The sequence below is a fragment of the Lepus europaeus genome, chromosome 3 (genome assembly GCF_033115175.1).
Source record: "Lepus europaeus isolate LE1 chromosome 3, mLepTim1.pri, whole genome shotgun sequence".
NCBI classification, from domain to species: domain Eukaryota; kingdom Metazoa; phylum Chordata; class Mammalia; order Lagomorpha; family Leporidae; genus Lepus; species Lepus europaeus.
This window is the reverse complement of record NC_084829.1, coordinates 151,878,550-151,904,695: the sequence shown is the minus strand read 5'-3', so window position 1 is coordinate 151,904,695 and position 26,146 is coordinate 151,878,550. Positions and strand designations below refer to the sequence as shown.

At 48.6% G+C, this 26,146-nt stretch overlaps 1 protein-coding gene across 1 annotated transcript in view; it reads right to left on the bottom strand.

Annotated features, from left to right (window-relative positions):
- The window catches only part of PLEKHG1 (pleckstrin homology and RhoGEF domain containing G1), a 168,566-nt gene that overhangs the window by 16,563 nt on the left and 125,857 nt on the right, over positions 1-26,146 (bottom strand). The window contains exons 5-13 of the mRNA XM_062186924.1: positions 20,075-20,121; positions 15,585-15,735; positions 12,108-12,239; positions 10,134-10,316; positions 9,942-10,037; positions 9,743-9,829; positions 4,881-4,914; positions 2,417-2,512; positions 887-925 (exon numbers count right to left, since the gene is read on the bottom strand). Of these exons, the coding sequence (XP_062042908.1) occupies positions 887-925; positions 2,417-2,512; positions 4,881-4,914; positions 9,743-9,829; positions 9,942-10,037; positions 10,134-10,316; positions 12,108-12,239; positions 15,585-15,735; positions 20,075-20,121 (865 nt within the window). The remainder of the gene's footprint in view (positions 1-886; positions 926-2,416; positions 2,513-4,880; positions 4,915-9,742; positions 9,830-9,941; positions 10,038-10,133; positions 10,317-12,107; positions 12,240-15,584; positions 15,736-20,074; positions 20,122-26,146) is intronic.

Genomic DNA, 26,146 nt, shown 5'->3' with positions numbered 1-26,146 from the left:
GGTGAAACTGTTGGGTCAAACACAAATACACATTTTAAATTCAAATGGGCATTGCCAAGTTTTGATCCCAAAGCACCGTAAAATCCACATCCCCACCAACAGTTTTGTGATGCCGACTTTTCTCTTGTCTTTTGGCCAGGCTATAGTTTTTCCCCTGTCATTTATTTCATTTAAATATGTGCTTTTTCTGACTAATAACACAAGTAATCATTTAAAAATTTTATTGCCAAATTGTGTTTCTCTATGCAGTTGCCCAATTATAGCCTTTTTTATAAAGAGATCTTTGTTTCTCTTCTTTTGATATGAGATTTCTTTATATGTTAGGGTAGTTAATCTCTATGCCTGTCACATATTTTGCAAATATTTACGTCAGTAGGCTTTACATTTTATGAGATACTTTTACTTGTAGAAGTTAATTTTTGGCCGGTGCCATGGCTTAACAGGCTAATCCTCCGCCTTGCAGCGCCGGCACCCGGGTTCTAGTCCCGGTTGAGGCGCTGGATTCTATCCCGGTTGCCCCTCTTCCAGGCCAGCTCTCTGCTATGGCCCGGGAAGGCAGTGGAGGATGGCCCAAGTGCTTGGGCCCTACACCTGCATGGGAGACCAGGAGAAGCACCTGGCTCCTGGCTTTGGATCAGCGAGATGCACCGTCCTCAGCGGCCATTGGAGGGTGAACCAATGGCAAAAAGGAAGACCTTTCGCTCTGTCTCTCTCTCTCACTATCCACTCTGCCGGTCAAAAAAAAAAGTTAAAAAAAAAAAAGAAGTTAATCTTTGTGTAACCCAATCATGAAATCTGTCCGTTTGTCTAGTATTTATTTTTGTGCATGGTTTGCTTTAGTGGAGAGCAACAGGAATGAGAGAACAACACATATTTTAGGACTTACCACTGGTCTTCAAAACTTTATGTGATCTTGAAGAAGGCTCTGGGAGAAAAAAAATAAAGTATCACTTGGTAAATCACATCAAAGATCTTTTCTCTACAAGGAATAATTGGCTTATTGACAGATTCATTGAACACTAGAAATTTTCTACCAAATTTACCTAAATCCCCAGCTGCGTGGAGACACTTGGAATGCTGTCAAAACAGCAGGATCACTGTGAAGTTGTGCCTTCAGGAGTCACATCACAGAAAACCAGACTCCTACTCTACCAATTCCACCACCGGGAAGCAGCTTCCTTAGCTTAACTGCCCCGATAGGTCCATATTCCACGCCAGATGCCTGTTCCAAGGCTTACTCCGCAAGTGTCCATCTTAGCCCACCGTTTTCCGGGGAACCCACTCCCTCATCTGCGCCTCCTGTCATTAGCACGGATGTCACCCTTCCAAGTTTGTGATCAGAGCATCCTTCCAAATCCCTCCCGGTTCGACATCACAGTACTGTGGAGTCCCGGGCATGCGCTACTGCAGTTACCACTGTTTCGGTGTGAGCCTTCATCATCTCACTCCAGACCGGCACGACAGCCTCCCTCCTGCTCACTTCCTCCTCCACGTGGAGCCGGAGCTCATTCTCTACAATATTCTCACGGCTCATTGCTTCACACCCTTCCATAGCTTGCGGGATCCAGGTCAAACCCTATGGCTGGCTTGCTAGGTCTTCATGACCAAGATCCTAGAAGCACATCTAGCCACTTCTCTTTCCACTGCACCTTGCCCAACCCCTCAACCATCTGTCTCCAGGTTCCAGGCAGGCTGAATGACTGGCAGTAGCTGTCTGCCCTATGATGCGCTGGCTCAGGTCTCAGGGCCTTTGCATGTGCCCTTCCTGCCCCGTCTGTCTCCTCAGTGTGCAGTCCATCAGTGGTACCGACCCCTGACTCTGTGATGCTTCCTCTTTAGAGGATGAGGCCGCCCTCCGTCTGTCTCTCCACTCTTTCTGCCATCTCCCACCTTTGCCAGCTCCGTCACACAGACTGGATTCACTCCCATCTTTTTGTCTTTCCCACCGCGAGTTCCTTGCAGGCCAGAATCACCTGTATCACTTACCCTTATGTTCCTAGCCTTCAGGTCTAAAGTAAGTGCTCAATAAATTCTGACTCAATTAGAACCAAAACCCAAGGGCTGAGAGAAGCCTTCCTGGAGTGCAGTGTCGGGATGCCAGGCTTGAATAGTCCTCTGTGTGGGTCACTGGCAGCATGTGTCATCAACGGCAAGTGGGGTTAAGCATCTGCAGCCGACAGAAAGCTGCTGAACACAGCCCAGGTGGCTGACTGCTGTGTTTCTCTGTCCTGAGACGTGACGCGCTCAGGTGAGAGTCTTAGGACACAGGCCTGACAGCCCCAAGGTCGAGCCATCTCAGCTGACTGCAAACCCACCGTGAGCTCAAAAGCCGACAGAAGACACCTATCAGCCTACAAGGGGTCTTGGCTACGAAGCCTCTGGTGGGATTGAACTTGAACCCCGGCACCCTACTTACCAGATTTCCTTCTCAGCCGATAGGGGGCAGCACCATCCTTAGCAGCACAGGAGGCTCTGGTCTCCCCGTCCCGGCTGTAGCAGAAGCCAGGGTGGTCTGCAGGACAAGGGTGGGCACAGTGAGGGGAGGTAGCGGGGCCTTGCCCACCGACCGTGCCTTCTGCTGTTTTACGTGTCCAGTTCATTCCTTTTCATCACACGTGGATTCAAGTTGCCCCTCACTGAACGTGTAGCTCGGGCCTTTCTGTTGGCTCCAGGGGAGTAACCGTGCCACCCTCCCCTCCCGAGGGCCTCAGGACAGGAAGTGCTGTCAATCACCAGCTGGCTTTCCAGACACTGAGCTCCCTTCCTGTCCCCGTGGCTGTCCCTGTCCTGTGCTGGTGCCCTGACTTTTATCTTCTCTATTTATTTAAAGGCAGGAGTGGGGCGGGGAGTCGGGGGGGGGGGGGGAGATATAAGAGAGAGAGGGCTTCCATCCACTGGTCCACTCCCCAAATGACCACAACAGCCAGGGCTGGGTCAGGTTGAAGCCAGGAGCCAGGAACTCCATCCGGGTCTCCCACATGGGTGCAGGGACCCAAGCACTTGGGCCACCCTCTGCTGCTTTTCCAGGCCATTAGCAGGGAGACGGATAGGATGCTGGAGTGGCCGGGGCTGGAACCAGCGCCCACATGGGATGCCAATGCCGCGGGCAGCGAGTTAACCCACGGCGCCACAGCGCTGACCCTGTGACTCTAATATTTTCTGAGACGTTGCTACGTTGAGCATTTCATGAGAGCTTTGGCTTCTCTGAGCAGAAAAGGAATTTTCACTTAATTTCATCGACTTCGTGTTTTCCCACCCAAACTAAGGAACACACACACCTTGGGTGAGGAAACTCTGGTCTGGTTCTGAGGTTTGGAAGCCGACTTCGTGACCATGTGCGTCCTGGAGTTTGAGGGGAATAATCTTAGGACACAGCCATAAGCCAGAGCGCCTCAGGTTCGGGGAAGCGGTGACCGTCAGAGAGAGGGCTCTGAGCGTGACCAGGCCACGTACACTTGCCCCGTGTCAGCGACAGGACCAGAAATGAGGCCACTTGGTCCCCTGGCCGGGCCTCTCCTACTCACTGAGCCCAGTCTGAACTCAAGGCCCGGCAGAGGTGGTCAGTGCACATGTCTGGCAGAAATGTGTGCTGCTCCCACCAGTGGCTTGAGGCCGTGCTGGGCATTGCTGGAATCTTCCTGCATCCAAGCGCCAGCCCAGAGCCTGGGAATAAGCAAGCTATTTGGCGTGGAAGGGAGGAGGCACCAGAGTGGCTGGCTTGTGCGACTCCCCTCCTCCCATGCAAGGGGCACACACCCACACCCTCACCCTCACCCTCGCTGCAGAGTGTCCTTGGACAAGATCCTACAGCGCGTTCTGCTGAACACGGCTGGGCACGCTCAGAGGAGCACGGTGCCTGTCCCCAGCCTGTGCCGTGGCCGCGCTCATGTTTCTACCTGGCCCAGGTCTCTTCCTGCCCTGCACACTTAGCAGGCGGCTGGCTGGAGGGAAGGGAGTCAGTGCTTGCACTTTGGGAGGGATTCTTCAGAGGTAAGGTGCACTGGGGCTGGAGTTGTGGCGCAGTGGGTAAAGTCGCCGCCTGCGACGCCGGCATCCCGTATCCAACTACTGCTTCCAGTCCCAGCCGCTCTGCTTCCAATCAAGCTCCCTGCTAATGTGCCTGGGAAGGCGGAAGATGGCCCAGGTAGTGGGGCCCCTGCACCCACACGGGAGACCCGGATGGAGTTCCAGGCTCCTGGCTTTGGCCCGGCCCGGTGGACATTTTGAGAGTCAACCGGTAGATGGAAGATCGCTCTCTGTCTCTCCCTACCTCTCTGTTCCTCTGCCTTTCAAACAAACAAAAAAATAAATAATAACTAAATCTAAAACCAAGAAGAACACGTGGCTGCCATTAAGTGCTTCAGAGCCACCCTAGGGAGAACCACTGTAAAACCGGGCACTGTGCTAGGAAGGGCTTACGTTGCCTGTCCTATTTATTAAAGCTGTTATTCTCTTACCATTGACTTCTTCTTTTTTTTTTTTTAAATTTGACAGAGTTAGACAGTGAGAGAGAGAGACAGAGAGAAAGATCTTCCTTTTGTTGGTTCACCCCCCCCAAATGGCCGCCACAGCCAGAGCTGTGCCGATCTGAAGCCAGGAGGCAGGTGCTTCCTCCCACCTTCTGGTGGGTGCAGGGCCCAAGCGCTTGGGCCATCCTCAACTGCCTTCCCAGGCCACAGCAGAGAGCTGGACTGGAAGAGGAGCAACTGAGACTAGAACCCGGCGCCTATATGGGATGCTGGTGTTGCAGGCAGAGAATTAACCAAGTGAGCCACGGCACGGGCCCCCCATTGACTTTTTAAATAAACTTTACTATGGAAGATGTGATAGTCACAGGCACACAATAAAATTCCAAGTTGTGTCAAGGAAGCAACACTTACGAATGGCATCCATTTCAAGGATGGCTTGCTTTGCCTGCAAAAGAGAGAGGGTAGGTGTCATTGCAATGATTTCATTTTCTTCTTTAAGCTACTAATCCTAACACAGATCTTATTCCACTTGAGTAAATAGATCTTTACAAAGCTTTAAATAGCTCAATCTTATTTCTTTTCGGCAGGAGAGGCAACCAGATGAGAGCGCCCTCAAGTGGACAGTCGAGGCCACACAACAGATGCCCAACTGAGGAAAGGGAGGGAGGGAGCAGGCTGGTTCCCAAGCTTGGCTCATCACCAGCATCGGATGGGCAGTTATTTACAACATACAGATTCCTGCTGCCCAACCCCGGTCCACTGAGCCAAAAGCTCAAGGCGTGGAGCCTGGCATCCCTACCACCAGCCCCTGCGCCATGTCACTGGGCACCGTGGGGGACTGGTTCCAGAAGCATCCTGTGTGTTAAGTCCCTTAGAGGTAACGGCGCGATCTTTGCACTGATGCACACATCTCTTGCTTGCTTTACCCCTGCTCCAGCTGACCTCCAGCTGCCCATACAAAGCACATGCCAGGTCAAGGGTCGCTATTCGGTTGTTTGGGAAACAACCACAAGGAAAACGTCTGTAGGCGTTCGGCACGGACGCAGCTTTTTCCCCAGATATTTTTCATCTGAGCTTGGCTGACGGCAGGTGTGGAGCCCTCAGACATGGAGGGCTGGCTGTGACCAGGATGCTGGATATCTCCTCTCACTGCCATCTTCCTCCTGAATGCAACCGGCCACCATCAGCTGTCTGTGTCCCCATGTCCCCTGCACCTCTCATCCCCTTCTGGGTGTGCTGGAGTCTCCCAGAGTGGGGAGGAAGAGCTCCCGTGTGGGGCCAGAGCTCTGCAGGGCTCAGGCCCTTGCTCAGGTGGGGGCTGTCACACCTTGGGGTGTGCTTCCTCAGCTGCATGATGGGACAGTGACACCTGCCTTCCAGCAGTGCTCCTAGGACCAAATGATTGGCAGTTGCTCTCTGCCCTCCTAAGGGGCGGTACCTGACACCACCTGACCCCTGTTCCCTACACCTTCTACTTCTCCCCACCCAAACTCCATCTGCCGAAGCTGGCACTCCGGGCTGGCTGTTGGGATTGTTGCCCTAAGTTACTAAGGTTTCGAGGGACACAACAGGGTAAGTTAACTGCCTTAACATGAACCACTTTCCTCAGGATTACAGGAAGAGAAAAATTAGTGTAGGTAGCCCTTCTTGTCTCTTTAATGTCATTTTCATCTTTCAGTGGTACTGTAACTTAACCTACCAACACTATCTAAAATTATCTTTACAAGTAATTTTAGATTAAGTGGCAATCATACATAGTTTTAAAGGACAAGGGGACAGTCAGCTGACTTTAGAGAAAATAAATGCTTACACCTTTGTTACACTGTAAGACTTCCAACTGCACAGGATCTGAGATCATTACCAGTTAGTTAATTTCAAGCATACTTGTTGGCTGTTTCTAAGAACATTTACAGAACCGTGTTAATATTAGAAAATGCAAAAATACTTTCACTTTTACTCTCAATTAATTTATAAGAATATACATGGTGGGAAACATGGCTATTTTCAAAAGATTCCCTGCTATCTGTAACCTCTGACATCAAGAACTTGGTATTTTTTTCCTGTAAGATTGGACATTTATTTTTTTAAAAAATTGCTGTTCCCAAGAATTTCCAGTAGGTGTCAGCCAAGGACCATCATTAATTTAAGTGACTAGGAAGCGGTTGGGTGGAACCAACTACATTTCCAACAGCTGTGTTGACATGCTGTGACTGGTGACGCTTTTTTTGATGCTTAAAATTTCCCACTATGCATTTATTTTATTTCATAGGAATATGTTTTGAAAGCTTTAAGAAATCATCTTGATGACACTGTGGTAAAAAATTGTTTACATGGAAAGATCTCTGTGAGTGAGACCCCAGTGGAAGGAACGGGTCATCAAAGAAGGAGGTACCTTTCTCTGAAGGGAGGAGAGAACTTCCACTTTGACTATGACCTTGTCTAAATAAGATCGGAATTGGTGAACTCAAAAGGCTTCCATAGCCTTGGCATCTCATGACAAGAGCCTTGGGTGGTCACTGATGTCATGAATAAGAGTGTCAGTTGTTAAATCAATAACAGGAGTCACTGTGCACTTGCTCCCCACGTAGGACCTCTGTCCTTAATGAGTTGTGCTATGAGAATTAACAGCAAAACTCGTCTTCAAACAATTCTTTATTCTTTGTGTGTCTGTGTGGGTGCAAACGGTTGAAATCTTTACTTAGTATATACTAAGTTGATCTGTATATAACGATAATTAAAAATGACTCTTAATGAAGAGTGGGATGGGAGAATGAGTAGGAGGTGGGACAGGAGTGGGGGTGGGAGGGCAGATATGGGAGGAAGAACCACTATATTCCAAAAGCTGTACCTCTGAAATTTATATTTATTAAATAAACCCTTTCTAAAAAAAGAACCCGAAATCATATTGATGAAAGATGTGAAAAGTTCAACTTAGTCCTGCTTAAAAAAGAGATAGAAAATTATTACAGCAGCATAGTGGATAAAGCATATAGAAGGGGTGTTTTTTGTCTGTGGGGTCAGTTTGGCCTGGATACCTTTTGGACCAGAGAGAAGTAGGTTTGAATCGGGGTTTGGTCGCACACTCGTATGAACGCGGGCAATTTACTTAGTGTCCCTGTCTGTGATTGTCATTTCTCTACAACGGGAAGAGGAAGACCAGTCTCACAAGGTGTTTTCCCGAAGTGAGAACATAAAGCACGTGGCACAGTGCACGTGCACTCAATGAGTTGTAGCTGAGAAACAATCCACAGATTCGCCAAGGCTGGGCGTTGCATCTGTATTAACCGTGTCCGCACAAAAAGGGTCAGAGCCAGGAACGCACACACACTGGGCAGGAAGAGGACTGTGAGATGAGGGGGGTCGCTTTGTCATCGTCTGCCGGTGCCTTTCAGACTCTCCTGAGCAGTTGTGATTTTCCCAGGAGACCGGCAGACGACAGGTGGGGCCCAGCGAGGGCACCTGGCTGCCAGCAGCGCCCCCCCGACTCACCACGAAGACAACGCAGCCTCCTCGCTGCCTGGGCGCCCTGTGTCTCCCAACGTCCTGGGAAGACTCAGGCTCACGTCCAAGGCCACACCTGTGACAGTCATTTCCTGAGCGCAGCATCACTGCTGCCAGCCCCGAGGACCTGATACCTTTTCAGAGCAGACGGAGGGCGAGGGAGACTCTGTCCCTTCTCAGGGATCTTGGCCCTCCTGCTCTGCGGACGGCGACCCCACTTTCTGCGTCACCTTGCTCCTCCCTGCTGGTCATGGCCCACTTCACCATGCACATGGATAATCCACCCCGATCTCACCTCTCCCCAGACAACCACCTTTCCCCTTCTCTGAACATCCCTAAAGGAAAGTCCACCTGCAGCCTGGTCCTCCTGTCCTTTCTCTCTCACTCAGAGCCATCTGTCCTCATGTCTCAGCCGCCGCATCTGAAATCGCCCTTTCCCATCCTCACAGCAGCTGGGATGGTTCATCAGCTCCTGCTTGCCAAGGTCCCTGCCTGATTTGGTGAGCACGGCTCCCTTCCCGGGATTCTCTCGTTGCCCCCTGGGCTCTTCCCCGACCGTCCTCCCCACTGCAGTTCCCAGGGGTGTTGGGGCTTCCCAAGCGTTTCCTTCCCTTGGCACATACTTGTGGGTCCTCCTGTCAACGCTTAGGGCTTCAATTACTGTCTCTAGGGAAGGGGCCTCCTGATCCTCAGCTCCCAGAACCTGAATTTCCACCTGCAGCTGGCCCCGCCCAGCATGGGGCACAGCGGTGCGGCTCACCTGCTCTCACTCCCATCTAACCTGCTCCTGCCCCCTCGGCAGCCTGTCTGGGAACCCACAGCCCTCGCCCTCAGCCCCACCCTGCCTCCCCCTGATGCCTCGTGGACACTGCTGTGCTCCCTTTGCCTCGGTGGCCTGTCCTCCTCCTGCTCCCTCTCTTGCCATGGCCCTGGGGTCCTCATCTCTCTTCCAGAGGACGGTGTTGGACTCACTCTCCTCCAGCCTCCAATCTCACTCCTGTAACTTACGTGTCACACGGTCCCCATCCTCTGCATCCAAAACCAGCAGTCGTTTCTCCACACCCTGCATCCAGACCCCACGCTGTGTGTACCCATGGCCTCCCATGCCCCACTCCCTGCCGATGGCCTCCGTTCCCACCCCATGTCCTCCTGCCCAGGCACCAGGAACCCAGGTGCCCGGCCCTTCACTCCTCTCCATGTTGGTTTATGCTGCTCTCTCAGCCAGGGTTTCTTTTCATTTCCCCCACCCAACAGAAGCGTTCCTCCTCCTCCGAGAGTGAGATCGTAGGCCTCGTCCCTCCTTTCTTTAGCTGCACAGAACTGAGCTGAATGGGTCTCTTCCCACACACCTGCCTTACACCTCCGCTGCTTCATCCCGCGGCACAAGCAGTCCACAGCCTCCCCCCAGCACCTGGAACCTCCTTCCCAGCCAAGCTGCATCTTGGTGATGAGCAGCAGCTTGTCCAGCAGGAAGAGTGTGCGCTCGTCCTTCCCCAAAAGTGCCCGGTGCATTCTGGAACACGCCTCTTCCTCCACAGCTGTCACTCCTCTAGATGCTTCCTGACCGGTTTTCCCCCTACTTTTTCTTCTTTCAAGTCCCCAAGAGACAAGCACCCATCACGACAGCGTCCCTGGCCTCTGACACCCCTGAGCCGTCCTCATCCGCCCTCTCACTGGTCTTTCTTTCCAACCTGAGCGTTTCTTGCCCTGAGGCCGCCGGCAAGGACTGGGCCACTTTTGCAGTTACTACTTCCTTGACCTTGCGCTCTTACCTTGGCTGGAATCTTGGCCGCGTGGTTCTCCAGGATCAGCCTCTTCAGGTGCAGAACCCAGAGGCGCTTGTCCTGCTGGGATTTCGCCTACGGGGAGTAGGTTTGGGCAGTCAGACCCCTGCTGCCTCCACCGTGCCCACATGCCTGAGGCCCCCCGGTGACCCTCTGTGGGGGTGGGCTCGGTGGGCCCTGCCCTCACCTGCACTGTGTGCTGCAGCTTTGGGTTCTTGTAGTGGAAGACGCTGAAGCTGAGCGGCTCCTTCGGGATCACCTCGACCAGCATGAGGTTGCCACACTGAGCGGAGAGAGCAGGGAGCGGGTGAGGCGGACCCAGGAGAGGACGCCCTGGCTGCGACCCCAGGCCCCGCCCGCGACCTGAGGGCCGACCTACCAGGATGTGGGCTTTGTAGGTGAACGTGTCGTCTCTCTTCTTGGTGATGAGCAGCAGCTTGTCCAGCAGGAAGAGCGTGCGCTCGTTCTTGGCTCGCTGGAGGCGGAAGGTCCCCTCGAGCACCAGCTCCCCGTAGCTCGTCAGGTCCGGGCCCTTCCAGTTGGTGAGCAAACTCTGGATCTCCTGAGGAAAGCGGGGGTCCCTGGGATCACACCGTGGGAAGCGAGGCAGCGAGGCCTTGGTGGCCCATCTGTGGCGCCTCCAGCACGGTGACCCAAGGTCTGCAACACGGTCGAAGGATCTAGGTGGGAGTGAGGGCAACCAGGGCTCTACGACTTAAACCTGCCTTTATGGGAAGGGCCCCGGGAGAAAGACGACCAGTTGTTAGTGGATGACTTCCAATTACACACTTTTTTAATTTTTATTTTTTGTGAGGCAGAGTTAGACAGTGAGTGAGAGAGAGAGAGAGAGAGAGAGAGAGAGAGGGGTGTCTTCCTTCCATTGGTTCACCCCCCAAATGGCTGCTATGGCCAGCGCTGCGCTGATCCGAAGCCAGGAGCCAGGTGCTTCCTCCTGGTCTCCCATGTGGGTGCAAGGCCCAAGCACTTGGGCCATCCTCCACTGCACTCCTGGGCCACAGCAGAGAGCTGGCCTGGAAGAGGAGCAACCAGGACAGAATCAGGCGCCCTGACCGGGACTAGAACCTGGTGTGCCGGCGCCTCAGGCGGAGGATTAGCCTAGTGAGCCACAGCGCTGGCCCCAATTACACACTTCTGTCCCAACAGTCTCTGTGCCGGGGCTGGCAGCGACCATGGCCTCCTTCCAAAGCCTGGCAGAGGGGGCCCCCCGGGTGGAAGAGGGCCGTGCATCCTCCTCTCTGGGACTTCTCTCCTCTCTGCATCACTGTCTGCATTTTTAAGGGAGCCTGACTGCATTTTGAAAACTGAAAATATTCACAAGCAGACAATGAAACACTTCATTGGCTGAAAATAGAAATGAATAGCAATGGAGAGGAATTTGAGCCAGAGCCTGCCCTAGGCGCTGCAGGACGCTGAGCAAAGTCACACACAGCGCAGACAGCCATTCCCGAACATGCCACAGACATCTGACGTCATGTCTGTGAGACACTTGAATGATTAAGCATTGAACACTCTGTTGACCTGCAGAAGTTAGACACAGCCTGGGAGATCGGAATGTTGTCTAATATTCATAATATTAAATATATAATTATAAAGGATTTATAAAATGTATTTATGCTTTATGAATATTTTTACTTTATTTGGGGGGGGGGGAGAGAGAGCGCTCCATCTGCTGGTCCTCCCCAAAAGCCTGCAATGACTCAAGCTGGGCTTGGCAGAAGCCGGGCACTGGGAACTCAATCCAGGTCTCCCACATGGGTGGCAGGAGCCCAAATGCTTGAGTCATCGCTGCTGCCTCTGAGGGTCTGTGTTTTAGGAAGCTGGAGCCATGAGCCATGGTCAGATGTCAAACCCAGACTCTCCAGGGTAGGGCAAACGTACCTCAACTGGCATCTGAGGGGACAGACCAACACCTGCTCCCACGCCATTTTAAAATTACACACACACACACACACACAGCTTCTTAAGTGTGAGAGGCAGAGAGACAGCAGGGGTGTGGGGAAGCTCCCATCCACTCATTCACTTTTTAAGTGCCCACAATGGCCATCGCTGGGCCAGGCTGAAGCTGGAAGGCAGGAACTCAATCCAGGGCTCCCAGGAGGGTGGCAGGGACCCAGCTACTTGAGTCATTATGTGCTGCCTCCCAGAGTGTATATTAGCAGGAGGCTGAAATGAGAAGTTGAGTAAGAACTCTAATACAAGCTCTCCAGCGTGGGACGTGGGCATCTTAAGTGCAAGACCAGGTGCCCAGCCTGAGCAGCCTTGATACTTGATTAGAGAATCGTAACATGGCAGTGCACCTGCAGTGTTGCTGGGTGCAGCGTCTCAGGCTCACCTGCAGCCGCACTGCGTGCTCATGCTTCCGCTTCATGTCGTTGATGTGCCAGGCTACGCGCTGCATTGTGTCTATGGCATCCAGCACCACGTCGTAGCCTTCCGTGTCCTTGTCAAGGTGATTTTCTATTTCCTTAAAACAACACACAACAAACTAGCTCTCTTCCATTTTCTCTTATACCGCCAGTGAAACAAAAGGTACATCCATGATTAGATCCTTATAATTTAATTTTGTTACTTATAATGTACTATCATCATTCTTTAAGACTTTTATGTAACTTATCAGAAACACCTGTAGCAAAATTGTAAGTTAAGAATAAAAAAAGCCATATTTATTTATCTAAAAGGCAGAGGAGAGAGCAAAAGACAGAGAAGAAGAGAAAGCCCTTCTATCTACTGACTCCCCAAATAGCAATGCCTTGGGATTGGCCAGGCTGAAGCCAGGAGCCTGGAACTTTATCCATGTCTTGCACATGGGTGCAGGAGACCAAGGACTTGGGCCATCTTCTGCTCTTTTCCCAGGTGTATTAGCAGGAAGCTGGATTGGAAGTGGAGCAGCTGGGACACTAACAGGTGCCCATATGGGATGCTAACATGGAGGCAGTACCTTCATCCACTGTACCACAACTCCAGCTCCCTAAAAATTGGTCTTACAGCTCAGAGTTCAGAGCTTCCTGGTTGTCAATGTAATCTGAGGGGTCTTCAAAAAGTTCATGTACAATTTACACTATAAAAAACTATGCACTCAAATTTTCATTGCACTCAAACAAATTTATCTTTTAACTCCATTTTCCATGAACTTCTGAAGTCCCTTCATATAGCTCTCCATACTGTAATTTCAGATTTTTTTTTGTAATTCTGACTCTTATAAGATGAAAAGCAGACTTTTTTTCTTCCACAGGAAGAAAATGTCTCACACAGGACTTAATATGTAACAAATTAAAAAGTACAGTAGACAGCTTTTCAGAAATCCCTCTATAGCGGGTGCATTTTCGAGTAGTCAAGGTTTTAACATACAAGTGAAGTTCACTAAGAGAGTCCTTCAGAGTGCTCAGACAGATCACATGGGGAGGCACTCAGTTCTCTGAGCACCAGACGTCTGCTACATTTGCACGGTCTCAGCACTTGAGTCCCACAACCCCGGGGAGAAAAGTGAGTGACACAGTCTCTGTCCTAATTCTTTTGAGCACATGAGATGTCTGGCCCGACTCCCCAAGAATCTATGGATAGAGATTACTGTTCTTTTTGGTTATCTTCTCCCCAACCCCTAACAGAGGGCTGGTTAATACATGCTTATGAAATTGAAGCTGTATCTTCTTAAAAACAAGAATAACAACAATCCTAAATAAGTATCAACAGCAGTACTCAAAAAATAATCATCAGATCATTTCGATGACATTTATCATCCATAACCAGGTAGCTGTCAAATGTTGAACCAATGGCAGATCAGCTCCATCACCTTATCGTAACACTTTGTAAATCTTTACTTTTACTGAGTACTCAAATAGGAATTTACATTCTTCTTCCTGTATTTAGACTCAGTTATAAAAAGGTCCATGAAACCGCTTAAACTCACAACTCTTAGTTAAGTATAATATTCACAGCAGGGGCTGGCACTGTGCTGTGGTGCAGCGGGTTAACGCCCTGGTCCGAAGGGCCGGCATCCCATATGTGTGCTGGTTCTAGTCCTGGCTGCTCCTCTTCTGATCCAGCTCTCTGCTGTGGCCTAGGAAAGCAGTAGAAGATGGCCCAAGTCCTTGGGCCCCTGAACCCGCGTGGGAGACCTGGAGGAGGCTCCTGGCTCCTGGCTTCGGATCAGTGCAGCTCCAGCCGTTGCGGCCATCTTGGGAGTGAACCAGCAGATGAAAGACCTCTCTCTGTCTCTACCTCTCTCTGTAACTCTTTCAAATAAATAAAACTAAAAAAAAATTTAAAAAAGATTCACAGCAAAACGTTTTTAAAAAAATATTAATTTCTTCTTTCAGCCTATAAGGTAATTCTGTCCATCAATAAACAGACCGAGAAGGAAGGAGGATATTCCTTAGGGAGCTTCATGGTGGTTATCCAACTTTGAAATAATACATACAACAGAGAGGGAACTCTCCAAGTCAACTATAAAAGCAAAAATACTTCAAAGGTGACCAGAAGTTAGTTTTGGATGAGCCCAGCCCCTCTTCTTCCCTTCTGTCTCTGTTGCCAGCTCTTAATTAAGAGTGTACGAGCCCTTTTTCCTATTAGTTGACTTTTTGTAAGACGCCTGATGTGTCCTCTCACATGATGAACCACCTGAGATCGTAGACTTTTGATTGGCGGCCACCCCACTGTCTAGAAGACGATGATTAGATAATGTCGGGACACTGTAGTCGTAGGCAACAGAGGTTAGTCAAGATTTGTCCCAGGACAGCCACTATTGATTTAAGAATGATTTGGACACCAATCTAGCAAATTAATCCCATTAAATCCCAGAGGTCATTAGGACCAATGGAAAAATTAAAGAACACCCCTGGTGTGGCTTCACAGAATACAAGATTCTCCAACTATGAGTCATCCAGGCAAACAAAAAAGCTACGAAATTTCTGGGAAAGCTGGATTGAAAAAGTTCTTCACTTTTACATGTGTCAGCTAAACAAACCTGGGAATGGTTATCCAAGCTAGAAACCTGGAATCTTGGTAGGAAGAAAATCCCCACATGTTGTAGGCATGTTGACACAGCGGGGAGCTCTGGATCAAAATCCCTTTAAGAAGGGATTTTTTTTATGTGGGATAAAATTAATAAAACAAAAACAGCTTATTTTTACTGAGTGCCAGTAAGCCACAGTGTATGCGGGAAAGTTCTAGGATTTGGACGCGGACGGCCCTGTTCCTAACTATGCTGGTACACTGCCTTCCTCCAGTCACAAAGGTTAGCAAACCTTACAGAGTGCATAACCTTTAAAGCAACTTCCTGGGAGGATAAGAAACAACACCTGGAGGGCATTGTCTTTTTCTAAGGTCTCCATGCATCTTGTGAAAGTACTGAGAGATGGTATAAAAAGATACAGGATAGAGCTCAGCCCAGACATCATTCTTGTCCTCTGTGTCTTCAGTCCCTCCCCCTTGCTTTCAGACAATAGCCAACACAGGACAAACAGCTTTCCCTCCTCACTGACTTGGGGCTCATGGAAATAAAACATTAACAAAACCTGTTGTTCACTGAGGTGATAGCTCCCTGCCCAAACAGTCACTGCTTAGTTTGTAGATCTCCCAATCCCTATCAGCATCAGAGTTAAATGTAATCTTTTTACTTGGCTGTTGTCAATGGGGCTGCAGGCTTGCAAGATAAATATCTCTAAATCCTCAACACAGATCAGTGGTTGTAAAGTAAGAGGGCGGGAAATACATCCATATGTCCATGCCTCTTCTGATATTCTCTCCAATGTTAATACAGCAACACAGAACTTGCAGCCCTGGGAGCGCCCCAGCGCAGGCAGACACTCACATGCAGAAGGAGGTGATACTTGAGAATCCGTTGCACTGGCTTCAGGAGATAGGACCCCAAGGGCAGGGAGTGTCTCAGGCTTTCCTGACGTTCCCGGAAGAATTTAGCCAAGGTCTTATTCCGCATGCACTCCGTCAGCACAGCCACGGATCTGCAGGAAGAGCCACTGTTTTTAATCCAAATTGCAAGGCGTGTACATGAGTATTTGAGTCTTTTTTTAATTTTAAATTTTTATTGACTTACTTGAAGGGCAGAGAAAGAAAGGGAGAGGAAGAGGGAGAAAGAGTTTCTATAGGCTGGATTATAAGAAGTAGCCATCTTTATGCTAAGACACAAAAGAGAAAAGAGACAAGAGAAAAGAGACAGAGAGAGATCTCTATCTGCTGACTCACTCCCCAAATGGCCACAACATCAAGGGCTTGGCCCGCTCAAAGCCAGGAGCCCAGGAATCAGTCTGGATCTTCCAAGTGGGTGGCAAGGACCGAACACTTCAGCCATCACCCACTGCCTCCCAGCACGCACATGAGCAGGGAACTGGACTTGGAAGTGGAGCCTGGACTAGAATCCAGACACTCTGGTACAGGACACAGGGGTCCCAAGCAGTGCACTAATCAATGCACCAAACGTCTGCCCAGCATTTCAGTTTTAAACACTGGTGTCAGCGCACATGCACTCAGAGGAGTAGGGGAGCCATGGAGCTATAGCCTAACCGGAATTCCTTTGGGCAAATTAGAAAAGGAGTCCCTTTGGGTGGGTGAATTAGGAAGGGCACTGTACCAGGCACAGCAGTGCTGTGCACCTGGGGCTTCTAAGATGCGAGCTCCTCTCTTCTGGATTTGCAACACAGGTCTCTTGGCTTGGCAAAGGGGATTTGGTTTAGATTTTAGCCCCAGTTTCATCCCATCGGGGCGTCTTTGTGCAGTGCCTATCCTGTACATCTGTACTCAGTTTCTACAGGCTGAATTATAAGAAGTAGGCATCTTTATGCTAAGACACAAAGAGTTCCCAGGGTGGCTGTTTGGGATTAAGACACCTCTTGGAATGCCAACATCCCACATCAGAGTGCCTCGGTTCCAGTCCACCTCCGCCTCCAATTCCAGCTTCCTGCTAATGTGCACCCTGTGAGGCAACAGGTGATGGCTCAAATACTTGGGCCCCAGCCACACACATGGGAGGCCTGGATGAAGCTCCTGGTTCCTCCTAGCTTTGACCTTGCCTGGTCCAGCCAGCTTTTCAAAATGAATGAGTTGGGGCTGGTGCTGTGGCGCAGCGGGTTAACGTCTTGGCCTGAAATGCCGGCATCCCATTTGGGTGCTGGTTTGAGACCCGGCTGTCCTACTTCTGATTCAGCTCTCTGCTGCGACCTGGGAAAGCAGTAGAAGATGGCCCATCTCCTCGGGCCCCTGCACCCACATGGGAGACCTGGAGGAAGCTCCTCGCTCCTGGCTTCAGATTGGTGCAGCTCTGGCTGTTGCCACCATTTGGGTAGTGAACCATCGGATGGAAGACCTCTCTCTCTCTCTCTCTCTCTCTGCCTCTCCTCTCTCTGTGTAATTCTGACTTTCAAATAAATGAATCTTTAAAAAATGAATGAGTGAATGAACAAATGAATGAGCAAACAAATGAACAAACAGAAAAGGGAGTTTCTTCTTGCCAGGTGGTTTAGCCCCTGCCACTCCGTTGTCACCCCCTCCAATGGTCACCTTTATATAAGGCACAACCTGTAAGGACTGTTTGTGATGCCCTCCTTCCTTAGAGAGCTCTTCCCATGCTTGATTTTTCTTTGAGAATCTCTTTTCTTGTTTTTAAATGTTTATTTATTCATTTATTTGAAAGGCAGAATTAGAAAGATGGAGCAACAGAGAGAGAGAGAGAGAGAGAGCGAGAGCGCCTCCATCTACTGGTTCATTCCCCAAACAGCTGCAATGACTAGGACTGGGCCAGACCAAAGTTAGGACCTTCCTCTGGGTCTCTTATGTGGGTGGTAGGGGCCCAAGCACTTGGGCCATCTTCTGTTGTTTTCTCAGGTGCATTAGAGGGAGCTGGATTGTAAGTGGAGCAGCCAGGACTCGAACCAGCACCTATACGGGATGTCACAGCAGAGACTTAACTTGCTGCGCCACAAGGCTGGGCCCAGCCCTCTGGGAACCTTTGAGCAGATCCCCTTCTCCGCCTGCTCGGAGCGCTTCTCCTCATTCTAAACAGAGTTCTGAGACAGCTGGATGGGGAGTGCCTTGCTGCAGAGGTCAGCAAAGCGGCTAGAATTCCTCCTCCAGCTCGGCTCCCACAGAGATCAAATGCACAGCCCCGAAGCATCCTAAGGGAATGCCTGAAACAAGGCTCAGATCACACACATGGAGCAAGCTAACATGTGTCATCACACACACACAGTAAAATCCTGTGGCCTTGTGACTTGGAAGAAAACAGGCGGAAACAATTTCAGACCTTTCTCTCTCCAAATCACTAATAATGTTTGCAGGATTCATTGAGAAAAATCAGGTAGAGCTAAACAACAAAAATATGCCTCCTTGGTGGGAAGTGAAATGAAGTCTCATAATTAAGTCATCAGAATTCCTTTTACGGGGGTTACAGCTCATAGGAGCACCTGTTGGAGACCCTGCTGCTCCACTTCTGATTCAGCTCCCTGCTGATGTGCCTGGGAAGGTAGCAGAAAATGGCCCAAGTGCTTGGGTCTCTGTTACCCATGTGGAGACCCAGATGGAGTTCCTGACCCCTGCCTTCAGCCTGGCACAGCCCTAGCTGTTGCAGCCATTTAGGGAGTGAACCAGTGAGTGGTAGTGACCTCTCTCTCATCTCTCTCTTCCTCTTTGTAACTCTACCTTTCAAATAAATAAATAAAAAGTCTTAGAAAAAAAGGAAAAATGAATTCCTTTTGGGTCCGACTACTTTGAGAAGTATCTGTACAAACTCATGCCCTTTCCCCTGGAGTCGGCATTCCAAAGCTCCCCCTCATCCTGCCCCTGAGCCCCGCTAAGGTTCTGTGCAGTCAGAACTGGCTGCCCTGTAGCCCCCTGGCCATCTAAGGGCTGCAGCTCTTGCTCAAGAATAAGAACCAGGAGCACACTGTGCTCCAGGCTACCTGAAGTCTCCACACAGGCGGGCACCTGAGGACAATGGCCTGCTTGCTGCGCTTGTGCTGCTCCGGGGGGAATGAGAGGGGAGGGGCATGCACCTGTCACAGCAAAGTCACTGGGGTGTGACTGGTGTGAAGAAAGTGGACACTTGTCAAGATGTGTGGGCGACACTTAGTATCACAGCCTGGATCCCAAGAGGGAGGGAGGATTGTCAGATGGGCTGGGACACCTGGCGCTCGCGGGTGGTTACGGCGAGGAACACAGCCCTGGAGAGCAAATCTACTGGAGGGGAGGGGCCGAGGGGAAATGCGATAACTCTATGCACAGAAGAGCCTTGGTCCCAGGGAACGCCTCCTGAGCACCTGTCTGCTAACAATGCCTCTTCAGAGCCAGACGCACAAGACTTGCGCCAGGAAGCGGCCCTGAATGGTGCTCCCTGGCCTCACTGCTCCTCTTCTCAAGCATCTTGCGTTTCCGTCATATATAAGCATATAAGACAGCCAGCTTGGTTTTGTACTTCTCTTTCCTAGTAAACCAGAAAACCTGGATATGCAACTTTGTAAGCTTAGATGAAGAGGTCATTTCTTCAAAAGGTGTGATAAGTTTATAAGGAACTGTGCACAGACGCAATCCACCCAAAGAAGCCCATCTGTTGTTTCAGATTCCGATCCCTGGGATCAGAAATGTTCTTTAAGCTCTCAGATGCTGCAAACGTTCAGTTCAACATTTTGCATTTGTAGCATTTAACACGGTGTTTAGGGGTCCGTGAGAGCCGAGCACGTATCTTTTTTGGAGAAGAGAAATGCCTATAGCTGTGGCCTATGGTCTGAGGCCCTTAAGCCCTTTACTGAAATGATCACTATTTTGTGCAGGGAACTCCCTATGTGGTCCTCTGCTCTCACCCAGCGGAACCAGTGACCTGTGGAGATGAGGAACCCCTTGTCTCATTGTGGCTTATCAAGATCTGCCTTCCTCTGAACTCCACAAAACTTACAGGGTTCATAAAACCCACAGAGCAAGAACAGAACACCTTTTCTCCCCAGCTAGGGTACGGGCATCTAAACCCATAGCAGCGCTTCCCAGTCTTAGAAACACGGTGCAACAGGACAAGGTAGGAGACGAGGCTTACAGTCAGGTGCAATGGGCTCACTTGTCCTTTGTAGATACTAGGGAGCCTTTCAGTCTCTTTTAACAAATTTTCCCTGCACTGACTCTGTAGGTGAACCTTGAAACCCAAAGGAGTCCATCAAGACCTGGGTTCCCCTGTAACCTGTTCTCAGTGAGGTTTACGTTTCCCCTTAGCATTCCGCACAGTGGCAGGCACAGGACGCCCGACAGCCTCGCACATCAGACCAACTGGAGGCACAAGTTCTCCTTCTCCTACTGGATCCATACCTTGGATAGTTAGTGCAATACTGGGTGTATATGTGGAACTCTTCACTCTGTAATTAAACAAGAGAAATTTTTATAGGCAAGAAAAAAAAAGCACTGACATCAATAATCATTTAAAAATAATATAAAGAAATAGCATTCGGACCTTTACTCACACTGGCCTGTCTCCTGAGTGCCTAGGGCAATCACCCACCTTGCTTTATACCTAGAATCCATGTACACTTGACCTCATGTGAGTCCAGTACTCACACGAGCATCTGCTGTGTTACACTGAGCCTGATGACACGGAAGAGGATGAAAATAGAGTTTCTATCTCCGGGTGCTCCTGGTTCTCCGGTGGAGGTGCAGTGTGGGAGGGGAACAGGAATGAGATAATACCATGTGGAGAGGATGTGCTGGGGGTATGCACGGGCATGAGAAAGCTCCCGCACACTTTTAAGACCCTTCATGCTGGATTCGTATCTGATGCTGAAAAGAGTGCATATTTTTAAGGTAATTCGTGTATTTTTTTTCGTATTCAAAAGGAATTTTTACTTAAAATCCTTCCCATTAAATTCAACTAGGATTAGGTTAAACATGTTACTATGGAAAGTTTCAAGCATACAGTCAGACATATAGATATGCAAACGTATATACATGTATGCATGTAAGTAGGGAGGAGGGGATAAGAAACTGCCAAGTATCCATCATCCGACCTCAGTAATCCACTCACCGGCTGCATCCTACCTACTCTCCTGCCTCCCCATCATTCTGCAGCAAATTCTAGATATCTTATCACTTCACCTCTAACTACATCAGCATGTCTCTCCCAAACAAGGACTTTAAACAAAATCATCGCCACGATGCCATTATCACACTTAAACCATTCCACAATACCCTTCTGGATCACCTTTGCTGTTCTTATTTCGTTTAAACATTTTTTCTTTCCCTTTTCCAGTTTGCATGTTTGGTTTGCAACCCAAATAAAGTCCTCGCACAGCAACTGGTTGGTCTCTCTTAGTTGCTTTTTTTTAAAAAGATTTATTTTATTTATTTGAGAGGCAGAGTTACAGACAGAAGGAGGGAGAGGCCTTCCATCTTCTGGTTCACTCCCCAAATGGCTGCAATAGCCAGAGCTGGGCCAATCCAAAGCCAGGAGCCAGGGGCTTCTTCCCAGTCTACCATGTGGGTGCAGGGCCCAAGCACTTGGGCCATCTTCTACTGCTTTCCCACGCCATCAGCAGGGAGCTGGATTGGAAATGGGAGCAGCTAGGACTTGAACCAGAGACCATCTGGGATACAGGAGCTGCAGGCAGATGCTTAGCCTACTACACCACAACGCCAGGCCCTCTGTTGGCTGCTTTGAGTTGAGTTCTCTCTCACTTCTCCCTTCGCACATTCCTTGTTGAAGAAACCAGATTGTTTTTCCTGCAGGGTCACAGCCTCGATATTGCAGATGTCAAGCCCGGGGCTCCCTTGAACTTGCCCTGCCTGCTATCCTACTTGTGGTTTACTAGAAGACTGATCGGATTTGGGTTCCACAAATTCACTGCAGGTTGAAGCGCACCTCCATCGAGCCTGCCTGTCCTTCTGTGATGCTCGCAAACACTGGTACTTATTACCTCAACCTATTAGTTCATGAGGGACTGCACACTGGGGATATTTCTACTTCTGTTATTCCTTCGTTATTAGTCAGGATCTTTCCAAAAAAAGGAACTCCCTTAAATTAACTAACGGTTACTTTGCAGATGTGGTCTGTATGGGAAAGGCAGGGGAAATGTTGGACTCTTTTCCTTAATTTTCAAAATCATGCATCCTACTAAGATGACCAGTTTGGGCTTTTTTCCGTATCAATGCAAATTCATGAATATGAACCTATTTAACAAGTTTCAGCTTTTCAGTCAGTTATCTTCACCGGTGCCCTGTTACTTTATCTTTGGCAAGGAGAAGCTTCCTGCTGAGCACCCCTGGCCGGACCTGTCCCCTTCAGTAGCTCCTCGCCTTCTGGTGTGGTGAGATATGTTCCAGACCTCCCTGCGTGTTTCCCACCCACACTCACTCTTCCAGAGCTCTGATTCCTTTTGATAGGAAATCGTATCTGGAGACCACGTTGGGGCAGTAGAGATGCTCTGGCTACCAGGAGGATCACTTCTGGACTTTCTCCGTGGACAGAGTTAGGAATACAGTATTCTTTTTTTAGGAATAAAATACATCCTCAGTTCATACTAATATTTATAATTCAGATGCAGGGCGACTGCATTTTTAATGAGCCCCAATCAGACTTACGTCTGTATTTTCTTTCTCCTTCCAATTCTGGCTCTCAGTGGCACTGACATAAATACGCTTTCTTCTTTGACACACTCAATAATTTCAGAATAACAATAGCAACACCACCACAAATAGTATCATTACTAACACAGTTAACTACGTATTTGCTGTATCTCATCCACAGCATTCTCATTTTTTCAAATCAGTTGGAATTTCCCTTGGTGTGGTTAGCCTCCATTTGGGACAAATTCATTTTTTTTTTTTTTCATTTTGCTTTCAATTTTTGGAGGCTGATTTTTAAATCTTTGCTTTTATTTTACAATTACATAAAATAAGTACATCGATTGCTTCTAACTCAATTCTTCATAGAGATCCATATTAAAGAAGTCTGATCCCTATTCTTTTACATCCTACTCAATTTCCTCCCTTCTCCTATCAGCAACCAACTTTTAATCTTACAGGTTGTCCTTTATTAAAAAACATAGGCATATCCTCTTTCCTAGATAAATAAATCACGCTATACCCATGATTTCCAATTACCTGGAAGGCTTGTTACAACAGCTTGCTGGCTCCCGTTACCAGTTTCTGACTTGAGAGGTCCGCACGAGGACCTGAGATTTTGTTTCTAACAAGTGCCCAGGCGAGGCCGAAGCTGCAGGTTCAGGCACCCCACTTTTGAGAAGCACAGGGCTACACATTATTGTATCCACTCTCCTGCCACACTCCCCGTGCTGTGTAGAGATATGTATCTGCTTTTATTGCCCCATAGCACTCCGTTCTATGGATACACTATCATTTATTCAACCACCTTCTTGATTAAGGACATGTGGGCTGTCTCTAGTCTTGTAGAAACAGATTCCATGGCAAAGAATAGCACCCTACTTACTGGATTTTAGTCTCTGTGTCCTTGGAATGGACTAGCGACTGCAGAATTGCTGGGGGAAGGGTAAATCCAGAGGCCAGATGTAGCCAGATTCTCCCCATAGGGCCTTTTTCCATTTTGTCTCCCACAGTCGGGGGGGTCACTCCCTTACCCTCACCAGTATATGAAGCGCAGTACCATGTTTTCCAGCATAGTACATTCAAAAATCTAAATTAGCTGCCAATTACTACCAGAGGACATAATTATCTTGATCTCTGACTTCTGAAAAAGCATACAACCCATCCTCTGAGACCAGGCAAGCATCTCATTGCTATCGCCTCTACTTGGGCCCCGCCATGCACTGAGTTCACCTGCTGGTGCCTGAAAGCAGCCCTGGCTCCACGGAGGAGAAAGGCAAAGCGACTTGCCCGAGGTCTTGCAGTAAGCAAATAGCAGACCGGAGCTTTCCCCTGGATCTGCTCACAATCCCTCTGAGTGTCTTCCAGCTTCTTTCCTGCCTCCTGCCCCACTCATCCTGGGATTGAACAATACCAGCCCGACTTTCCTGACCTTTTGAGACCATTAAGAGCATTTGACGTGCCACATTAAAAAACGACACCAATGAAAATAAGCTTCAATTGCATCATATGATTTATGGACACGCATAACAGTCCTCATTAAACCCCAAGACTTCTGCACAGTTGAATTTCCAGGCATTTTGGGACATCATAGCTCTTGTCTCTATACCTATCTTAAATGAGCAGGTTTTGATTTAAATCGGTTACAGATTCTTAACACAGAATCGAATGCAAGTTTGATCTTAGATTTGTAAAGTTCTGCGGACCTTACAAACAATAGTTTTATACAAAACATCAACAGCCCCTAGGCAGTTAGAACTTAAATGCCATTAGTCATTATACTTTATTATATATGCTGCCTCAAATTATTTTTAGTGAGACTCAAGAGAACATATTATACAAACATGTACAAAGTATTCAAAAATAGAGGTTCCCTGGTGGCTAGTCAACTCTTTTGAATTGTAATGAGATGATGTAGAAATGAAATGAGAGTGCTGACTGAGTACATAGGGCACTGAAATAGTTAAATGTTTATCGAATGGGTAACCAGGGTGAAGAAATCTATCTGATCTTAGGGTTTCTTCTGCCCCAAGGTCTCCTCCTCCCTCCTCTCACACTCTCAGATTCCTAAGGGGCTTCCACATCAGCCCCGCTCAAGAGAAGGAATGGGTGTGGGGGTGGAGAGGGGAAGGCAGGCAAGGAAAGGTCCTTCCAGGTGTTCCCTGGGAGATGGCTTGGACTGCCCCGAAGGGAACTTTCATTTCTGTCCCTCTAGAGTATGTCAGCTCCTTATTCCATGAGCGGAGGTGAGAAGCAGCTGTATTCTCTCCGAGGTAAGGGTTCCTTTAACCTCCACATACCACAAGAGCAAGCAAGGTCAAAGATGAATCTGTGTGTAAGCCCCGGCGATTCAGATAAAAGCAGAAGTCAACAGCCAGCTTTCCCTCTTTCATTAATGGCCTCTCAATTAAAGCAATTTTCCACCCCTCCCCAGAGGGGAGCAGCTGGTGGGGTTTCAGAAAAGGTAACATCTCCTAAATTTCAGGGCGCTGAGTGAGAAGCAGGTGGTGCCAGAGCCCAGCACTCCCTCCCAATTCCTGCTTCCCTGTGAAAACGTGGAGTGCTGAGGTCAGCCTTCTAATTAAACTTGGCAAGATTACAATGAGAAATGAGATTTGGGAGTTGGCAAGCGGGGCCCATAAACAAACTTTTATGTGAATAATGAAGCCAGTGCTGAGCGTATGCTGGAACATCTTTAATCAACTGGTGATTACACTCACCAGTAAAAGCCCAGACATTTCCGAAAGCTTCTGTGTTGTTTATGCACTGTGGTTATTTTAACGTATCTTCTCTGAGACACTCAGCATATCTTTTGACCCATTTCTCCTTCTTTTATTTTCTTTCTCTTTTCCAAACCCCTGCCCTTCAGGAGAATCATCTGTGGTGCAGGCAACTTGTGAAAAGAACAGAGTGTGCAAGCATGTGTTCACATTTTACATGCTAACGTGCTCCCCCCAGCCAAGTCATTGCAGTTTTATGTACAAGCCCATTGCTGCCTTTAAGGAGCTTCAATAGAACCCAGGCTGTTGTGTTTGGATGTGAAGGCATCCGGATGGGTCTACAGCGGTCAGCAGCGACTTTGTGCAGTGAGTCTACAGCCAGGACAGGCTGGCTGACATCTCCCAGGGACACCAGGCCTCTAAATGAGGTGCTAATTCTCCCTTGGTCCCAAAGCACCACCTTGAACTTTGCTTAAACCTTTGTGCATTTCAAGCCTTGACAACTGCAGAAACTATATGAACTTGTGTTGCAAAACAATTTCTGCTAGAGATTTTCCAAATGGAAACTATTGTATTTTTAAGGGAGACTGAAACACGTAAGATTCTATACACGAGGGTACTGAAAAACTTCATGGAAATGGAATTCAAAGTTTATTTTGATGCAAAAAATTTGAAATCCGTGCACAGTTTTCCATGAGTCACATTTCCCACCAACCTTTGAAGACCCTTTCATATGCATGGATTTCAATTTTTTTTTTTTTGTACCAAAGTAAACTTATTTTTAACTTAATTTTCCATGAAGCTTTTGAAGTACTGCTGTATCTGAGAACAAGGTAGTATGTCGAGACGATGCAGAACGTCTCTCTTCCGGGAATTCAAAGTAGAAACCACTGCCCTTTGAGCCTTAAGTCAAACCTGTTCCTTGCATTTTTCTGAACCATCAATGCAGCTGAAATGTAGGGAAATGAGAGTGCATTTTTAGGATGTAGGAAATTCTGCTCCCTTATATTCCCTAAAAGATACATAGCAAGGCTTGTGCCACAAATATAAACTATCTGGATGCGAATGGATTCGCATAACTGAATTAGCGTGGTACTTTATGGGTTTT